Source organism: Drosophila takahashii, chromosome 3R (genome assembly GCF_030179915.1).
Source record: "Drosophila takahashii strain IR98-3 E-12201 chromosome 3R, DtakHiC1v2, whole genome shotgun sequence".
Taxonomy (NCBI): domain Eukaryota; kingdom Metazoa; phylum Arthropoda; class Insecta; order Diptera; family Drosophilidae; genus Drosophila; species Drosophila takahashii.
In genome coordinates, this window is record NC_091681.1 from 22,521,258 (window position 1) to 22,542,658 (window position 21,401).

The window sequence follows — 21,401 nt, forward strand, 5'->3', positions numbered from 1 at the left end:
TATCCACTCACGTTTGTTTGTTGCCAGCTGACAACAACATTTCAATTACAATTTGATTGGCTAAGACCACACCTGGACATGACTATTGTCAATCATGTTTGATGTTTGCTTGGCGATGCCCTTTTCCAGCAATAAAAAGATGTCGTTCATTCGAGTGCCTTTTATAGAGTCATTTAATAATTAAGTGCTCTGATTTAATTAATTAGAGTGAAAAGGGCATGGCCTTTCACTCGTGTGTGACAATTTTAGTGTGCAGTTAATGTATTTAAATTCTTTGTCGCCGCCTTCATTTTGCCACATTAAATATTCACGAGCTCCGCGAGGTGGCAAGCCAAATAACTTTTTTAATTACATTACCATCCGCACGGGTCAATTAATTTTGGCATGAAGGTATATACATACATATGTGCATATATTGGCGACCCACTCACTTTTCCATTTCACTAATGCACTTCCACCAGGATTGCGGCCTCGTTTATTAGTCTAATTATTTGTGAAACACAACCGTCAGCATCGACAGTGGCTAACGTTTTGACTGAAACCGAAAGCCGGCAAATAATGCCGGCATTTTATTAAAGGCAAACTAAAAACAAACCAAAAATCCAAAAATTAATGGCTGAAACTGCTGTGGCGACTATAAATTTTTCACTATCGATCATTGTCGGGCTGCCAGATAATTTACAATAAATCTGCGCGCCGTTTTCAGAATAGCAGGCCGGCAAAACTGCATTAGAGCGACCGCCACACAACATAAATTAGGATAATTACAATTGCACCCACAAGTGCCATTCGAGCCATTTGTGCTGTTGCCTTTTTTTCGCCCCGGGAACGGCAAGAATTTTGATTGCATAAACACAAAAATACAAACAAACTGCAACTTTGTGTATTGCAAATTGTCAGCAGCGGGCGTTCGAATGGAAATGAAAATGAAAACGAAAACACCACAAATACAAAGCTACTAAAATCCAATATCCAAAAATTAGCCAAAAAAGAATTACCAACCGTGCCAATTACAACAACAACAAAAGCGAGAGGGTGCCCACAATTAGGAGACGCTGGAAATGGCCGCAAATATTTGCCAACTCCTCTGGCCAGCCCGGTCATGTTTGGCCGAAATTAGTTGGCCAAGCGCTGATTTTTCAGATTTTTTTTCTGTTTTAGCCATCCAGCGGTTCAGGTGGTGGTGGTGGGGTGTGAAGCGGTGCGTTTTATGAGCCCAGTTCCTGCAGCAAAGCAAAATCAATTAAAACGAATCGCTGGAGCAAAGTTCCAGCCAACTCCGACTGGCTCATTCATCCGTGACTTTGCACTTTGCCGGCGCCGACTATTGCGGCTCTATGGGTTTTCTGGTGCACACAGAAAAATCGAGATCACACGATTATCAAAATGTTGAATAAAATAATATTAGATTTTCTGGCAGCCTAAAAATCAACCAAATCCTAAAAAATATATTCCGATTTGATGCAGTAAAAGTTCCTTAAAATAGGTTACTAAAATAACTAAAGATTCTGTACTGATTTTACAGATAAAGCTAACAATATTTGTTAAGAACTAATAAAAACTTTTGGTGTTAGGATCATTAAGATCTTACAATTCAGCAATCTTTTTTATGAGCAGTTAATGTTTAACATAAAGTGATTTTTATTTTCTGTGCATGTATGTTTCCTATTTATTTAGTTGCTGTTGTTTCCACTGACAGACGGACCACCCGCCAGCGTCTGCAGTTCCCAACCGGCGTTGCGCATGCGCGAAGGTGTTGCTCGGTTGCTCAGTTACTGAGTTACTGAGTTGCTGGTGCTTTTGCCGTTTCAGCTGCCGTCTGGCATTTGATATGCTTTATATTGTTTTGCATGCCGACTCCAAGCGGCTTTTGCTGTCGTTAGCCAAATTGCAACAAGCCAGGCTTAGGAAATTGATATGGAAATGTATCGCTTAACTAATTCCGAGCTTAAGAGAAATGTGAAGCTAAGGACTTGCGGCCAATTAAAGTTAAATATTGCATGGAGCGAGATAGCTTGAGTTGGGCAATAAGTGTTTGTAGTTGAGCGAAACCTTTTATATTTTGGTTATGTGGGTTTTATTATTTATTTGTTATTTTAAAACTTAAATCTCTTAAAAATCATTATTTTTTTTTTAAGTTTTGGACAGATTTTATACATGTTTTTATAAGGAATATATTGTATCGACACATTTTCAGGACTTTAGATGTTTTTCTATTTATTGCTCTTCATCTTTAGAGCAAACGTCCTATTTTCCTAATAACCAACCCTAGTTTTAAGATATCTTGATTATCAAATAAATAAAAGGTTTTACGATGCCTAGTTGAAAGCTACCTTGAACCCCATATACTTCATTTATCAGCAGTCGAAACCCTGAATAGGAGTTCCTCAATGAACTCTGCGAATTCAGCACGTAAATCATTTACTTCGAGGCTGTTTCTAACCAAACGCGTGTTCGATTTTCACGCACCTCGACATTGTGCTGGAGCCATGGCATTGACTTTCAATACGAATTCCCGTTTGGCGGGAAACTGCACGAATGCGACGACGACTGGTTTCTATTTGGGGCTGTCCCTGAGATTGCGTATACGCAGCGGTGTGCGGCCACGCATGCGCGACCACCGAGCGCCGGGTAATTGCTGCTGTGCGGTCGGTGGCAATTTGCCACACTTGTCACTAATGTGGTTAACATGTTGCAATGCGGGCTGCACTCCGCTCGAATCGATTTAATTCCAATTGATTTGCCTCGATTGCACTTGCAGTACAATTTTTCTGACAGACTTTCACACTTGTTGTGTGCCAACTTTTATATTGTGGTTGCGATTGTGCTAATCGATTGCGGCGGATTATGCAAATGGGATTGCAGCAATTAGCAGACAGTGGGTAAAGTTTTCCAGTGGCCTGCATCGGCACTTCCGAAGGATCCGAAGGAATGTGAAAATAGTTAATTAGCAGAACTTTGCCGAGGGCATAAAGAGCAATTAGCCAGCAGATAACTAGCAGGATGCTTGTCCTTCTGGGATTTTTTTTTATATTATTTTTAAATCGAGGAAAGGGATAACTAACCGCCTGCCAAGCTGCGGTTTTTCTTGTTAGCTTTGTAGCTCTCACTTTGCCCTTCGCCTAATTAGTTTTTAATCCTTTTTAGTGCCATGAACCTGGCGTCAAGTTGGCTGCAGTTCACGGGAATGTCGGACCAGGTCAGAGATCTCGGTTTTCCACTTTTCCGCCGGCTAATTAGCCTTGAAACCACCAACCCACCGATCCATCAATCGAAAGTCTCTTTTTCCCTGTGACACCGAACGTGACCTTTGTTACTTTGTTTCTCAGTTGACATCTCCCCGAAAGCCCCAATCATTGCGCGGATTTGAAAGTGAGACGGCTGCTGGGTCGGCTGTCAGATAGGCGATTTGACAGATGGATAAGAGCCCCGTGAGCAGCACTTGAGTCCGATTCGCTTTTCCCCATTCCCATTCCCAAAAAAAAAATAAAATGGAAAAATGGAATTGGACATAATGCCAAAGGTCGACATTCGACTAACGTTGCGAGGGGATTTCGTGGGCGTCGCAGGCGTGACCTTCATAAGTGGGCTATGAATAATGGAGGTGCCACTATATGTTAATACGTGTGCCCAGGCACGTGAGCCAGCTGCCGGGTATGGGATCAATTTGAAAAATAGGGATTTGACAGCCCCCAAATGCGAAATGCCTGGCTTCTAATCCGGGTTTGATGTAAGCATGAAATTGTTATGCCAGCAATAAATTACGTTGCCTCCTGTATTATCCTCTCACCTACAGCATTTCTTTTGGAGGCCATCTTAAAGTTTGCAAGGAACTCTTTATGACTGCTCCTTTTTTTTTTGACAAAATAAAATAGACATCAGTGTGCTAAGGTTTTATGGCCCCTCGTTATGCTCCTTCCTCGTTGTTTACTTTGTTGGCCAACTTTATGCTCACCCCGCCGACTCCGCACGTAGCCAGGTTTTTGTGCCGCTTCTGGGTGGTCAGCTTTGGATTTTGGAGTTTTAAGGTCTCGTTTTATGCATGTGGGTTAGCTGCGGAATTTTGCTTTTCGGCCAGATTGGCGGGTGCGCCTCCAAAAATGTTGGCCATTCGCTTGGGCGCACTTTATGGCCAGGTTGCGGGATGACGATGGCGGATGGCGGATTTGCGTTGCTAGCAAATGGAAATGTTAAATTGGTGGGCCCCCAGAACGGCGCGCAAATGGCCATTCGTGATTGTGCGACATTTTGGGCCAGGACACACGTGTGTGTCAACTGCAGGAATCCGGCGTTGAGTGAGTGGGAGTGGCCACCACGGAGCAGCGAAGGAGAGGCGGTGGTGGCGCCCAGCTGGTGAACCAACCACTCGCTAGTAACCCAGATGTTGCAAGTGAACAGAAACCCGTTTCTGTGGCGTGTCAAATTGCTTATGGCTGGATGCCTGCCTTTGACCAGTTTCGAACTGGGCCATTAGATCGCACTACACCGATACCGATACCAAAACCGAGAACCCACGCCGGCCATCTAGGAATATGAATCTGCGCAACTGCACCCAGTAAATATATTTAGCACCCAGCAGCGGCATCCCAAAGCTCTGCCCCGTTGCCAATCAATCAACTGAGAAATTTGCAATTTAATTTTCCGCCAGCTACGCCCGCAACTCTGGGTTGGTTAACCCCCAACAGCATTCTGCCAATTAGCTTGGCCCGCCATGTGACAAACTGCAGATACACATACAGATACAAATGCAGATTCAGTTACAGATACGGATACCTATAGATTTCGAGCTACGCCCCCTTTGGGCGGCCCCTTGGCCCCGGTTCATTCGACAGCTACACCCTAATAATATGTTGGTCCAGGTCCCTGGTTATAATTTTCGTAATTCCACGTTAGGGTGGCCCCTGTTCATGAAATCAAATTGAATTGAATCGACCACCACTCAACACGATCCAAAGAGTGTATAACTACCCGATCATGGCTAGCGATTCAATCCGATTCGATTAGAGCTGTTGCTGCTTTGCCTTACATTTTATCTGTGGCAATAATTGAAGCCAATTAAATTCATAAATTTTAATGATTTATTTAAGCTTTGCACGCTTAGCACATTGAATTAATTCTTGAATGGCGGCAAACAGGGTGCTATCGAGATTCGTATAGAGGAAAATTCTAGTTGGGCTAACTTATAACAAGTAAACCTATCTTAACACCCTGTAGCCGAGAAATGCTCGCTTCTCGCACCATAAACTTATTTGTCTTACGACCAACAACTGGCGAAGCAATTAACATTTTTAATTCACCACAAATATTCGAAGCAACAGTTTTGTGTAAGAACAAAAAGCACAAAAATGAAGCAAAGAATGAAATCGACAAATGCGATTGCTTTTTTTGCCATTGCCTTCAATTAGCCATTCCCAGGAGGTGGCTTTTACACCCGCGAGCGCACCGATTGCCGATTGCATCCGCCTGGCCAAAAGTCACTCAACGCTTCACTGCCTCGCTGGGCAAAGCAGGGCAGACCGTCTGAATGAATGGCCAGCAGTCATAGCCAAACCAACTGGGCAAAGAATTTCAATGCCAAAAGAGTACGATGGTATAAAATAGCAGAATTAGTATAAGAAGAGTAATTGATTTTTGAAAAAATAATATCGAGAAATTCTTATTGAAAACTGGGAACCTTTGCTATGAACATTTCATATTTTAATAGTTTTTAATAACGCAAAGCTCTAAGAAATAATATTTTTAACCATTATTTTAGTTTCCAACTTGACTATTTAAGTGTTGGTAATTTCCTAAGTGATTTGAGAGATGCCAATTAAATGGTTAAATAATTTTTTCGACTCCAAATCCACTGTTTTTTGGCTCAGTGATGCGTGGCCAGGTTAGAAGGCATCGCCGATGGTGTTGCCATGCTAATTCCGATTGCAATTGCTGTTGGCCAAGCCAGTTTCTGTTGCGTCACGCCACGGAGAATTTTATTGTCTTGCGGGCAGAATTTTAAATATTAATTACAATTAATTGCTGCCACTAGAAGCAGACCACGCTTCATTTGCCTAATGGCCTGCTGGGTCGCAAGTGGTCGGCCACTAAGCTAGTGACCACCACCACCCGCTATCCATCTTAATTATGTTGTTTAACAGCTAGTTCAATTAATTGAACATGATTTAGCAATGTGTAAATATTCAATCGGAACAAAAATGATTGCAGAGCCAACACCTGCCCACACGTAGGTAATTCTATGCAGATGCAAATGTTCTTTTCCTGCCCATAACTGTAAGTAACAGCAATTAAGTAAGAGCTGAAACCGACCAGGCAATTTATCGAAAAATATCTTTGCATCCAGGCTCTATTTGCATATATTCAAATTGATGAAAAGGCAACAAGTTAGGAACTGCAGAAAACGAAGGAGGTTCTGTCCAACCCACGCCCTCTTGAGGTACTTTTTTTGCGACTTGCAATTGTAAGACATTTCCTACGAATCTAAAAATCTGCAATGAATGTGGAAACTGAGAATTCTGGGGGGCTCTTAAGTGGTTCAAAGTTACAGTTCTTTGAATATTGTTTTCCGCCGAAAGACAGTTTGGCATTGGTACGTGCTGAACAAACAATGAGTAAGCTTAAAGAGGCAATCACTGAAAAAATAAGTCTCTGCTTATAAATATAAAAACAAAGTTAAAACTTTGAAGGATTTTATTTATTCGATTTTTTAACGTTTTTTTTACGATTCATTCATATTTATTAATCAGTAAATTTGAACCTTTATTCTTGTAATCTAATACTTGGATATTATGATGCAAAGCTTTGTGTTTTACTCTTTACCGAAGCCATTTATCTTTTATTGACTGATTTACTTATGATTTCGATTTCCTACCACATAAATTTGATGTGCTTAATAGCGCACATTTTAAAATACACTCAAGCTTGGCCGCTTTAGATTAGAAATGCATTTAGATAAATTGATTCTGATTGCATAATACGTGTTATTACCAGGTAATTAGTTAATTTTCGCCCAGATACCAATCAGAATTTATGTGCCCGACACCCGAGCACATAGAGTGTTCGGATGGAAAGCCAAGACAATAATTACGCTCGCAAATGGAGCTGGATTGGGTTGGAACTGAACTGAACTGAGCTGCACTGGCTGAAGGTGGGCACCCCGACAGTCCACAAATGTGTGGATTGCACTTGAGCCAGTCAGCCAGCCAGCTAGACAGCCCACAGCTGTCGACAGTGGGCCGAGCTAATAAAATGAAAACAAAAGTGGCACCGGGAATATAATTTATAATGTTGCGCATACCGTAAAAATGTCAAACACGCCCCAAAATGATCGCCCGCCCGCGCAAAAAACACATGCGAGTTCAAAAGAGCAGTTTGCATTTGGTTTATTCAAATTAAATTGGCGGCAGGCGAAGGCAAACAAATTAAGTTGCCGATACGAGTACGAGTACGAGTCCCAGAATATGGAGTGTGCCACAGCTATAGAGCCACCCGCTCTCCCGATTTCGCTTATCGAATGCAAATAATCGAAGGCAGTCAGAGTGCAAGCACTCATTATATTGCAACGCTGCACTTAGGGAAAATATGGAATATTTGCTTTTAAACAATAACTATGTTTTAAATTTTTATAAAACCTACACATATCGAAAATTCACAGAAAACCGATCAAATTAAAATTATTATCATGTGACATGAAAACATTTAAGTAATTACACTCTCGTTTAACCCTGATCCTTAGTTTTTTTATTTTAAGAAACTTTGTTTCCTATTAAAACTAAGATTTATTTATTTATTAAATGAATTTTAACACGGAAAATATTTATTTCAAACTAAAGTATATGAAGTGGTTTCAATGGAAACCTTTTCATAAAAGACTAAATAAGGGTACCTATGATTTAAAGTGGTTTTCTAAATTGAATGATATTCTTAAGTTTTTGCCATTTATAAGATTTATTTTTCGAGTGTGCTTGTGAGTGCAACATCTAGATTAGCGGACTGCAAAGAAATGCTGCAACATGTGGCAACAGCAGCGGCATAGAAAATCCATTTTTCTGTCTTTTGTTTTCCCCTGGCTTCTTTGGGCCGTGCTCTTGTTTTTATTTTTAATTTGCAAAGTTTTCGTTTCGTTTTCCGATGCAGTTCAATGATTAAAGAGGCAAACGCCCAGAAATTGGCCAGCTCACAGCTCACATTTCGTTATGGCCCCCGTTGGGGCATGGGCATGTTGCAACCTGCGAGAGCGGCGGCTTAAGAATTTTTTAATTTGATCGCCGGCCAGCTTGGGGCGGGTCTCTTGGGCGTTTTTTGGAAAGGCACCGATCGATAAGATCGGCCTAATCCCGTGACCAAATAATGAGTGCTAATTGTCCGCAGCGCGGAAGTCAAAGAGGTAGCCCCCCCAAATAAAAAAACCATCAATCGCTTGAGCTTGAGTTTAGTTTCCAACCGGCAATTATAACGCTTTGAAAGCAAGGTCATGGCAGCTGCTTTTTTTTCGCAGTGACAAACGGCAAACGCAGCGAAGGAAACGCACACGAGCAACATGTTGCCGGTGCAGCTGCACGCCAGCAACATGCTGCTGCAAAAAGCAATTGATACACATTCTTCGGCCGCGGCTTCGATATCCACTTCGGCTTTGGCCAAAACCCGCTTCGAGCCGCGATTAAAGTGGTAATACGATTACATTGTTCTGCTCTTGCTCTCGTTGCTTTTTGTTGTATGGCCGATATTGCTGTTGTTTTGCGGGTGTTGCTGTTGTTGTTTGGCTGGTGTTGCTGCCGTTGCTGCTATTGCTGCTGTTACCAATGTTGCGCATGCGCCGGCGTCTCAGCTCGGTGTCTCTGTGTGCTCTGCTCTGCAGCAACGCAGTCTCCAGTCGCCAGTCTCGGGCGGTATATATTAGGGCCGCCAGCCAGCAGTCAGCACAGTTCGTTAACAGTCCTAGTCGTGGTTCTAGGAGGTTCAACCAGCGTCCAGCGACCAGTGCTTGTGTCGTGTCGTGTGTAGTTACCCATAGTTTTCCACTTCCGCTCGTCCCCAGTGTATCCCCGAAACTCCTTTTCGAAGCTCAATCGCGTGATCTAAACTAAGATGAAGCCATTCGTAAGTATACGCCATGCGATCAAAAGGATAACGTCGAAAGCAAAAGGATATGTGAACCAATACGAGTGATCAAGTGTTGAATCTGAGATCTGAGAAAATACCAAAAGGATGTTCGGTTTAGGTGTCTGATCAACAAAAATACTATCCTGTTATTTTCTTGTCTATTTTAAGTGCATTTCATTTATTATTTGCATCTCAGTAGCTCAAGTTTAGATCAATGTCTTAAGAACCAAAGTAAATATATTGGGTTAAAAAACTAATTTAATTTGTATAGTTATTTGATATTTTTCTGAGATCTGAGATAATATAAATACAGTTTCTATTAGATTCCAAAAAGAAAACGATCTTTAGAATCTTTAAATCTTCTTACCAAAACAGAAATATATTTCTTTTAAGTACAAGGTTTTATAAATTTCCTAGAAATGAATGGCTTTTAATATGAATGCATTCCTTGCATTCTTTAAATCTGTCGTAGGTCAATTATATTCACATTAAGCTGTCATTTAATCTGCGATTCGAATTCGATTCATTTAAATTGCGCTCCAAATGAAATGAAAATGCCACCTGTGCTGCTACCGAAACACATAAATCCTTCAGTTTCGTCCGAGAGTCAATTACGCTGGCACGTCATGCTAAGCGAACCACCCAGAAAACCATCAGCTGCCATCAAATTCTGTGCGAAATCCCGTTGATAAGCCGTTGACATGTTGCATGTCGGACAGTTTATTTAACTGTTTTTCCGCCACTTTCCGCCGCCCGCTTACCCCACTTGCCTCACTTGCCCCACTCACCTGCTGACACATAATATGGTACATAATCGCGCCGCATGCGGTAATATCTGCAAAACGAATACATATTGGCTGAAACGAGTATCTCGGAATCGAATCAAACGGTTGCGCTTCACGGCGTTGGAAAAGCGAATCCACAAGAAAAGCGGAGAGATGGGCGTGAATTGTGGGCAAAGAAAAGCGAGAGGAAAACATTGGCGCAAGCGCAAGAAAAGCGATGTCTGTAATTAGGTTAGCAGAGGCGGCTTATAAGATCCCAGTGAGTGACACCTGCGATTAGAGATTTTAGGCGGTGGCTACCGCAAGAGTAATTACTGAACCATGGCATAATCTCACACCTAACACTTTGTACACAGAGAGAAAGGGGTGAACGATAAGGGACTAGCTACTGATTTTAATTATTATTCAAAAGAGTTTTTACCTGGATTATCTATAATAATAGTTATACCCGTTACTCGTAGAGTAAAAGGGTATATTAGATTCGTGCAAAAGTATGTAACAGGTAGAAGGAAGCGTTTCCGACCCTATAAACTATATATATTCTTGATCAGGATCACCAGCCGAGTCGATCTAGCCATGTCCGTCTGTCCGTCTGTCCGTCTGTCCGTCTGTCTGTCCGTCTGTCTGTCTGTATGAACGCTGAGATCTCAGCAACTACAAAAGCTAGAAGGTTGAGATTTCCCACACATATTCTTTGGCTTCCTACGCAGCGCAAGTTTATTTTAGCCGAGCGCCACGCCCCCTCTAACGCCCACAATCGCCCACTAACGATTTTAAAATGGGTCCTGCGCCCACATCTTTAAAGATTTCCGAAAAGTAAAAATGCAATTTTGTTGTGTATATTTATACCTATCGAAATGTAGAAGACATTTTGGAAATCGGACCATTCATTAAAAAGTTACACGCAATCAAAATTTATATATCTATCTCCCTCGCACTCCCTTTAGCTGAGTTACGATTATTAGTCGGGACACCAACCCGAGTACAGCGTTCGCACTCCCTTTAGCTGAGTGACGGGTATTAGATAGTCGGGACACCAACCCGACTATAGCGTTCTCTCTTGTTTTAATTGTAATTAAACTCGATTGAATTAAATTCGATTTTTTATACTTTTAATACGGCAAATATCTAATTATGTTGTTTTTCTAAGAAGGACATTTTAGTTTTTTTATTATTCGGTAGTAATAATTGTAAAAATAAATGTGAAAAGCTTAAAAGGATTTAAAGAAAATTCATCTGATATCCCTGTAATTGTCTCTGTGTTGTTTAACCAAAATATTTGCTTACCCTCTCCATTAGTTTATTGCCGCCGCGCTGCTGGTCTCGACGGTGTCCGCCTCGTGGCACGGAGCCGTCTCCACACAGTACCAGCACCTGGACCCGCACAGCCACACCTACTCCTACGGATACGCCGATCCCAACTCACAGAAGCACGAGACGCGCGGCCACGACGGCACCACGCACGGCTCCTACTCCTACGTGGATGGCCATGGTCACGTGCAGTCGGTGTCGTACACCGCTGACCCGCATCATGGCTTCAATGCCGTGGGCACCAACCTGCCGCAGGCTCCTCAGGCCCACGCCGCCCCCGTCTACGCTGCTGCCCACTCGCACGGCTCCTATGCCCCCTACGCCCATGCCTACGCCCACGGACCCATCCACATCCCGGTGCTGACCCATGGTGGAGTTCCTGTAGACACGCCCGAGGTGCAGCATGCCAAGGCCGCCCATGCCGCCGCCCACGCCGCTGCCGCCCACAATGCCGGCGGACACCATCTGTACAAGCGTTCGATCTACGGAGGAGGCTGGGCCTACGGACAGGCTGCCCATGTGCCGCTGACCCACGGAGGAGTGCCCGTTGATACCCCCGATGTGCAGGCCGCCAAGGCTGAGCACTATGCCGCCCACGCCAAGGCTTTGGGTCAGGTGGCCCATGCCCATGGAGCTGCCGTTGAGACGCCCGAGGTGCAGCACGCCAAGGCCGCCCACTTTGCCGCCCATGCGGCCGCCCGTTCCGGACATGCCATCGCCCCCATCAGCAGCCATCACGGTGGCTACCATGTGCCCGTGATCCACAACGGAGTGCCCGTCGATACGCCCGAGGTGCAGCACGCCAAGGCCGCCCACTACGCCGCCCTGTCGCAGGCCTCCGCCCACGGAGGAGCCTCGCACGGATCCTGGGACGAGGGCCACTACGACGGACGCTGGGAGCAGCAGAGCCACAGCAGCCACGGCGGCTACGCCACCGGCTATGCGCACAAGGGACCCATCCACATCCCCGTGATCCACAACGGAGTGCCTGTTGAGCCCGCAGAGGTGCAGCATGCCCGTGCCGCGCATCTGAATGCGGTGGCTGCCGCCGGACACGGAGCTCCTGCCAGCCATGGTGGCTACTATGGTGGCAATGGACACGAGGACGATGGCCAGTACCATGCGCACTACGACCACTACTAAGCGATGGCTGGGGTCGGCACTTGACATCCGATCGACGACGAGCATCTCTAAACACTCTGCCTAACCGACTACCGAAGCCAGCGTGGCGTATGCGTAACCTCGCATTGCGTATACGCACGCCAGTGCGACTTTAAAGCAGCAGCATTCCCAACTCTTTAACTACCAATCTGTCTTTCCACCTGTCTTCCTATCTGTCTGTCTGTCCTTTAAACGCAACTATTTTTCACTCTCTCTGAGTAACGCACACACAAGCCACCTGAACACACGGAAAACTGAAAGCGACTACACACGGGAGATTGAAGTTCTTGAAAAGAGGACTTCCTTGCCCGCTGGGTTTCGATCGATTCGGATTTGGATGGAAGTCCCAGTCACAGCACACACATCTCTTCCCACTTACATCTCTCTGTACTAGCCTTTCTCTTACTTTCCTTTCTTATTCTATTCTGTTACTTCGATTGAGAAAACGCTGTATGAGTATGTTGTAAATAACTGTTGTAATCTTTATGTATCTGACCAGATATAGATCTATATTTTATATGAAACTGCAAACAGACAAATAAACTGCAAAAATGTATTTGATCACATTTTAAAGTGTTTGGAATTGGAGCGGGTTTTGTGGTATTAAAATGTAGTTATGAAATATATTTATGAGGGTCTTAATTTATTAAATAAAAAACCATAAATTAAATGAATTAATTTAGGGAATTGTGTGTAAATTTTCTTAAAAAAAGCTTACAACATTTTTAATACAGTGCAAATTTACATTTATTATACCCTTGCAGAGGGTATTATGATTTCAGTCAGAAGTTTGCAACGCAGTGAAGGAGACATTTCCGACCCCATAAAGTATATATATTCTTGATCAGCATCACAAGACGAGTCGATCTAGCCATGTCCGTCTGTCCGTCCGTCTGTCCGTCTGTCCGTCCGTCTGTCCGTCCGTTTCTACGCAAACTAGTCTCTCAGTTTTAAAGCTATCGGGATGAAACTTTCGTAAAAGTCGTATTTCTATTGCAGGTAGTATATATGTCGGAACCAACCGGATCGGACAACTATATCTTATAGCTCCCATAGGAAGGATCAAAAAAAAAAACGTAAAAAAATTCTAGCTCCGATGTTTTTTGAAATTTTACCTTCTACTCTTGGGAATATTTTTTTTTATATATTTCTAAATTTCGGTTTTTTTGTTTTTTAAATCGGATTACTATATCATATAGCTGCCATAGGAACGGTCGAAAAATTAAATGGAAATTCATGGGAAAAAAATTATATCTTTGTTGGTTTTTATTACATTCCCTTCTACTCTGGGATATGACTATTTTGAAATATTTCCGAATTTCGATTTTAATTTTTAAAAGATCGAACTACTATATCATATAGCTGTGATAGAAACGATCGAAAAATTAATGTGAAATAATACGAAATTTAACATTTTTGCGATTTGTAAATTAATAGAATGATCTGCAAGGGTATATAAGCTTCGGCTTGCCGAAGCTAGCTTCCTTTCTTGTTTAATCAGAAATAAATTAAAAATGTTAAAATAAATTTTTTATTTTCTTTCTAAAAATTTCTAGGTACAATGTTTTCTGTTTCCTGTACATAAATAAATATTAGGTTGCTATTTCTCTATTTTTTGTCCCCATTAAATCACAGATTGTTCTTTGTGCTCCTTTTAATTTAATTTATTTACCCGTATTTCGTTTTATTTTGATACCACATTTTTATGTTATTCCTATTGTTTTGTCATACCAAATAAAAACACCTCTGAACGAGGTAAAAAACTAGTGACGACCGCACCTTCAACATACAAAAGTTCTGATATCAACATTTGTGACGAAAAATTATTACACTCGTCATTAAATAGACTTTCTAATATTTTCTCATTCGGCCCGCCCTAGCAAACTATTCCAGCCTTTTTCCCTTCACAGGCATTTTCTATTGCAGCGTGCCGAATGAGAAAATATTAGAAAGTCTATTTAATGACGAGTGTAATAATTTTTCGTCACAAATGTTGATATCAGAACTTTTGTATGTTGAAGGTGCGGTCGTCACTAGTTTTTTACCTCGTTCAGAGGTGTTTTTATTTGGTATCAGAAGTTTTTGTTTGTTTACATTTGCTCTCATAGGAGCTAATATATACATTTAAATTTAAATTGGTCAATCATAATTTTTAAACTATTGTATTTTAACAAATTAAGTTAAGAAGGCGTTGAAGTATTTCAAAATTTCTTTTAAACGAGGTATAGCACATGTCTGTACCTTTAGTAGTGTAGAACTTACAAACTAACGAAATTTAGCTATTTTTAGCTTTTTCCCGCTAAAGTAGCGGCTTTTTCCAAAAGTCGTAGAACAAAAGATTCCTATATGGAACTCTTAAGTGCAAATTTACTGATTCCATGACCCTAAAATACAGTTCGGATACCCTCCCACAAAATTCAATACTCAGGGAGCGTTAGTTGTTCTGAGCTGGCAAAAGTGGCTATTTTCGTTTCTGAATAACTTTTAAACGCGATTTTTTACATAAACATGATATATACCAAAATTTAAGGAATCTCAAGGGCTATACAGTTTAAAGTTGTAAGGAAAATCGTTAGAGCCGTTTTTGAGAAAATTATATCGATGTGATGAACGTCATATCAAATTTTCAGAACTTAAAAAACATATTTTGGACAAGTGGACAAACTGACAAACAGAATTAAATTTTCATTTTGGGAAGAAGAAGAAAATCTTATTTTGGCTATAACTTTTGAACGGAGCGTCGGATTTTATCGTATGACCCCTCATTCGACGGGTATTTTCAATAAGAACACAACTAAAACATTGCGAGGGGGCATTTATCCCCACCGGCCCCAACAGCTCCAAATTTCGAAATTTGCGCTTTTTCACTTTCACCGCTCTCTCTCCCAAGCCAATTGATTTTCTTAAAGTCTTGGTATGCAATCCTTTAAGTTTTTGCAATACCTTTCGATTGGTGTATTACTCATTACGATCGGACTATCACAGCAGATTTTCATTTCTTCGTGTATATATAGTAGTCGCCTTTGCACACTCTCCTGGTGCGCTTCGTCACTACATGGACTGCCGTCCATAGTGATTAATTAAGAGGGCTTCCTGTTACGAGGTTCGTCTGTGTCTGTGGGAATTCCATTTCCTCTATACTCCGGCTCATAATTCCCAGTCACAGGTCAACTGCCGCACCACCAACCCACAGAATAACCACCTAAACCAGCAGCCCCGTTTTCCACCCGTTTCCACAGTGACTGCATTGAAAGGAACATAAATATTTGCAATGCAACGATTGAAATTTGCATACCCTCACATGTGTGTTTGTGTGCGATGTGGAAATGCCTCCTGCGGGGGACGGTGGGTGGTGGGCGTGGCCTTTGGTATCCCCATCAGAGGATAGCTGCATGTGGCACGACACTGAGAGCGAACAAACAATCAATCAATGCGGTATGAGTCTTGTATTTTTTGCCCAGCCGCCTGCAAAATTGTGTGTCTTATGTGGGGGAATGTGTCACTCGACTTCGGGTGACTCGAACTATTGGCGCAGAGTGAAGCTGGGCAAACAATTTGAGTAAATAGATTGCCAGGCATTTGTCAAGTTGGAATTGAATGCGGCGCCAGGCCACCCAAAATGGCAACCCCGAGGGGCCATAAATTCAAGTGCAACCTTTTGGGGGCCCCAATCAGCGACCTTGAGCCCAAAGAGGGGGCCTAGTTTATTACGCAGGCGGAACCCGGGTGGCTAATTAAAAATTAACAACCCTAGTCCGGGTGGCCAACACGCAAAGGTCAGCAGGGCCGACAAGCAGGTGAAAATACGAGCAGCGATTTTCAATTTTCCACGCATAAACAAGCGCAGGCTTGGCTTATCGTAAATTCGGGGACGTCTTTAGGGATGGGCTCCCGATTGCTCCCCTTTGCCATTTAATTAAGCATGCATTGGCATTTCGATTTACGACCAATTGTCGGCCACTAACAGTGGCTTTAAAGCCCCAAAATATTCGACCTTCGGGGCAGGTGGGACTTGAAACTGGAGTGTGTTTGGTCGACTTCGATCCGGTTACTGACCCGGCAGTTAATTTAATTACACGCCAGGCCAGGCACATAAAAGCCAAAATTGTTCGAATTACCCGCCATGCGATTGTGTTTATCCGCAGTTCAGAATATTTGGCTTTGGCACCCAGTAGCTGACCAATAGCCCCGATTGGTATTGCCCCAATGGAATCGGAGCCACAAGTGTTGGGGAGTGGTCGTCGGTGTTCCAGCCGAAAAAAGAGAATGTGCAACGGCCACCAGTAGTCGCAGGCAACTAATTTTCGGCCAAACAATATTATTGCAAGTGCCGGCGTTGATTTGCACTCACTTCTCATTCCGTGCTTTCAAAAATTTCATTCCGAGTGGAAGAATTACATTTGCATTTGCCCGCCAGTCGGCCGATTGAGCAAATCAATCGAAGCCCCTTGCGGTTTTTGTTTTTGTTTTTGGCCAGAACTTGTTGGCCAGCTTGTGTGGCTGTGGCATTTGGCCCTGCGCCCAGGGCCTGGATTTTCGCTGCAACACAAAGCCGTTGTGTAAACACACACAGAAACTCTGAGCCAACACAATCCAAAAGCGATTTTTAGCCCTGGCATTCTGACGCTCTTGCAGGCAGCTCTTGTCTTTATTTTCGGTTTATTTTACTGTGGGCGTTGCATGAGGTGCATTTTGCATATCTTTGGTCAAATGGCTTTTATGTTTTGCATCAATTTAATTTATGGTTAAGGCGTTAATTTATGGCCTAATTGATCTGATTTGAATACATGTTGCAATATGGCAGGAGTGTCGAAATATAACTATTGGTAATTGTTAGGAGGGCAAAAAATAGTGAATTGCTAGTCGGATGGGAAAGGAGCAATATATTATAAATATTCTGCTGCACTGGAAGAAAAGTATGCATTAAAGCGATATACAAATAATACTAACTATTAGCTTTGGTGGTAAGGTATATTTGCATTCATACAAATTTTGAAAAATCAAATTAGAAATAAATAAAATATAAATTATACTAATGCCATTTTACAAAAATATTAAAAATAACATATATTTAAATGTTAATCATTTATAAATGTTAATGTTTTATTCTAGCTTTAAACTCCGAAAAAAGCATGTCAAAGCTTTTCGTTATTCCTAACTATCTTTTGGTAGATATTCCCAATTCCTAAGCAATCCACTTTAATCCGCGAAAGCGTTTGCGCGGATAAGCATTTTCAGATACTTTGTCGCAGCTGGGCGATAAGGATTCACCCACTTCGAGTGCCGTTTCAAAGACATGTGCACAAATAGTGCCAGCACTCACGGCTAAGGCAGAATCATTGTTGCAAAGTACATAATGCAACGCAGAAAATTCGATTTCCACCGAATCGCGCAATTTGTGCAACAAAGTGAGCCAGCCACACGAAAGCGAGAAAATCGAAGTAATGAGAAGCTCTCTTTGGCACCGGCAAAGATGAGCAAAGTGTGTGGGAAATAGAAAACAGTAAGTTCATCTGGGCGAAAACAGTTTGGGAATATTTAACTGAGATAGCCAAAGGTGGATATTGTTTCCTCAGGCTTTGACTTTTTCCCACATGAATATTCAGTTCAGGGTTTGAACTTCAAGCCCACACATGATACGATGTAAATGCGCAGGTGTATCAATTCGACTGTTTTCCTTTTAGCCGGAATATATCTACGTTTTTCCCTACTCAAAATTAACATGAAGTGATTGACACGCAATTAGCATTTTTCCCTGGAAAATCGGCTAGGAAAAGGCGTATGTAAATTACAGAGCCTACTTTTAGGCATAATTTATGCACCACTAAGGTCTGACATTTGAAAGCTTTTGTACAACACTGCTTCTAATTGGCGGTCTCTGATGTTGTTCCAACATTTATTCAGTCCAAATATAGAACACTTGGGAGATAGAGTAACTACGGCGGAGAAAAGGTTAGAGTCTGAACCATTAGACCTTTGACCCTGTCATGTGTGAAGTAATAAAACCCCAGACACCTTTACTTTTTAATCGAATTTTAATATTCGCTTGCCTTAGCTTAGGGTAAATGTGTGATCCAAAAACATTGACTAGCTTTAAGACTAACTTAAACGGCTACCGGAAAGGGTTAAAGAGCAAAAGTCCTTGGTCGTCTACCCTACGTGACTGCAAGTAATGTGAAAAAATTGAGAGTCAGACTGATATATATATACTTTACAGCTATTTCCACCTACACCAAATTCAATTCCGGATCTTGCCAAACGGGAGCGGGAACCAAAACGGCCTGAACGGGAATCCCCGGTGCCGGTGGCTGGGGAGCAGCTCCTCCGGCTCCTCCGCCGCCTCCGGCTCCATTGCGAGCTCCCTTGCCACCCTTGCCGCCTTTTCCGCCCTTCGAGCCATCCGGACCATCGGGCCCGTCGGCTCCATCGGCCCCATCCTCGCCATCGGGCTGCGGTCCCGACGGACTCGGTGCTCCCGGCTGGCCACTGTCGCCGCTCTGACCGGATGTGGCTGTTCCACCGCCGCCACCGCCTCCGCCGCCTCCACCGCCGCCGGCACTGCCTCCACCTCCAGCTCCACCTGCTCCTCCTGCTCCGCCGAGAACTCCTCCTGCCTGTCCTGCCTGTCCGGCCTCTCCTGCTCCTCCTCCAACCACTGCCGGTGCTGGGGCATCTTGGGCATCCACAGATCCCGAGGCATCCGAACTCAAAGCACCATCAACGGCACTAACGCTTCCACTGCCGCTCTGGCTTAGTTCCTCACCGGGGTACTCACCCTCCAGTCCAGGCTGTGGCTTCCACAGGCCATCTTCGGCGCTCGAAGGCGGCTTGTAGGAGCCATCGTCCTCCGGCGGAGGAGGAGGAGGAGGTGGCTGGACCAGCAAGAGAACTTGGCCAGGAGGAGACAGTAGATAGGTTCCAGCTGAGGGAAGGGCCACGGGCAACAGATGACCGGCTGCCTGCTTGTAATTTATAGCCAAAGTGGCTAGAAGGAAGAACTGTATGGGAGGAAATAAAATATTGGTTGTCTGTATTTCTATATATAATATTTAATACACTCACCGCTAAGGTACGCATTTTGGAGAGCTCTTTAATTATCCCTTCGAGTCCGTGCTCGACTGCTTCCACGGCGGGACTGACTCGGTTGGCAATGCCCTAGGCCGGCTTTTATATTTGATACGGTGAGTACGGATCGGCCGACTGCAAAGTGCTGATTAATTGCGAGTGGCGGCATTGTCTATACTTGGAAGCTTGGAAGCTGCTGCCACTTTGCATGGCAGCTGCATAAATCAAGTGCTACCAACGCTAATTGCAGCAACAACAATTACGAGAGACAATGATCTTGTTAATGTGTGTAATGTGCACCATAAGTCGGAGCAACGAGCACCGGACTCAGAGCACCCAGCATCTGATCAAAAGACGCAGTTGGAATTACACCTGAACTTGGCCTTCTTGATTGACACGGGCCAGTCTTCGCAACGTTGGCTGTCCTACAAGAAGCCATATATGGAGTTTACAAGAAGGTATCACATAATATCTTGTCAATCAAATCAGGGTTTTCATTTATGCCAATAACCAAAGATTGTTACATAAATTTGTATACCCTTAATATCACTTAGAATGCTTTAAGCCATTTTTGCTTTATTTTTTCTCTGAATAGTACGCACAGCTGCATAACTCAAATTACCATTCATTAAGCATAAAACAGCAGACGAAAATAGAAGACCCATTACCACTAATGAGCTATAAATAAAAAAGGCTTTTTAAGAAGAAGTTGGTATTACTCTTTTAAGGAGCATTATTAATTAAAAGAAATTAAGGAATTTAAATATAGCCTTGCCTATTTATAAAATGTAATCTTAAATATAAAGTAAATTTTATAGGGCATTACAGCAATCCACTTGGCCGCAGCTCTCCCATCCAGTCCAGATTCTTGAAATTTCTTACTGCTTAATCTGCTAATAAATAATTAAAATGGTTTTTTAAATGCACCAACAGCCGGCGAGCTGTTTTGCCGCGGATTAGATAAAACGCCATTCATGGCGCTGAGGCGTCAGTTGGCAATTCGAGCTTCGCAGGGAGGTTGACCATTGTTGACCAGCCTGGTTGGCTCTATGTTGATTCTGAGTTGGCTCTAAGTTGACTCAATAGCCCGACCCGATTGCATGCGACGCCGGTAATGGCAATGGGTCGTAGATACGAGTATTTCCCCAACCGGTTTCCACTTCCAGCGCGTCGAAATGTGTATCACAGTGCTGGAGAAAATTAAACGCCACGCCAAATAAACTGAACGAGGCAAGGAGCTCCTTGTGGCCTGCTCGGGCGCCACATAAATGATGAGCAACTATTAAACTCTGTGCAGCTTCAACTAAATCAATTAAGCCAACAAGCTAGAAACAACAACAGCCACACGGCCCAGAAGGAGCTGCGCCAGCAGGCAGCTAAACAAAGTAATGGCAACGAGGCCATTATCATCATCGTCCTGTGACGCATTCCCGTTTCCCAGTCCTCGTTCTCTGCTCCTTGGTTCCCTCGTCATCGTTAGCATTTAGCAACACAAGCAACAACATTACTCGCAGGAGTGAGGAGAGGTGGAGGACTAGCCACGGAGGTAATGGAGTCGTCTAGCTGGGGTCGGGGCATTCTGTTTGCCCATCCGTGCGTTTCCCAGCTGAGATAGCGCGGTGCGTCGTATGTGGGTGTTCCTACACTCATCAGAAATTTAGACATTCCATGTAGAACTCAGTCAATAGTTTTTATCCGAAAGAGCAAAGAAATGCCTGAATTTATATTTAAGTTAAGTTATTTTCTTACATTTTTCTATAAGAAACCTTTCTGCGGTTTTAGAAAATTATATAAATTTACAGCATAAATATTAAGTAATATTTTCAATCTGTGCATTAAAGGGTTTTTATAAATCATTACTGCGTCTTAGAAAAAGGTTACTCAAACTCCAGTAAACTTCTTTATTTCTTATAAATATAAATCCTCTTGAAGTTTGGTTTATGGACAAAGTTTCAGATGATATTTTTTTCAAAAATATTT

At 42.9% G+C, this 21,401-nt stretch overlaps 2 protein-coding genes across 2 annotated transcripts; one reads left to right on the forward strand and one right to left on the reverse strand.

Moving 5' to 3' along the window:
* The first annotated feature begins 8,932 nt into the window (after positions 1 to 8,932).
* Cpr92F (cuticular protein 92F) lies at positions 8,933 to 12,922 on the forward strand. Its single transcript, XM_017145509.3, has 2 exons — positions 8,933 to 9,096; positions 11,184 to 12,922. The coding sequence occupies exons 1-2, from the start codon at positions 9,085 to 9,087 to the stop codon at positions 12,336 to 12,338; spliced, it is 1,167 nt and encodes a 388-aa protein (XP_017000998.2). The 5' UTR covers positions 8,933 to 9,084; the 3' UTR covers positions 12,339 to 12,922.
* Positions 12,923 to 18,372: 5,450 nt separating this feature from the next.
* LOC108060015 (uncharacterized) lies at positions 18,373 to 19,541 on the reverse strand. The gene is made up of 3 exons (XM_017145521.3): positions 19,419 to 19,541; positions 18,588 to 19,354; positions 18,373 to 18,519 (listed from the first exon to the last, which is right to left on the reverse strand). The coding sequence occupies exons 1-3, from the start codon at positions 19,431 to 19,433 to the stop codon at positions 18,507 to 18,509; spliced, it is 795 nt and encodes a 264-aa protein (XP_017001010.2). The 5' UTR covers positions 19,434 to 19,541; the 3' UTR covers positions 18,373 to 18,506.
* Between the last annotated feature and the right edge of the window lie 1,860 nt (positions 19,542 to 21,401).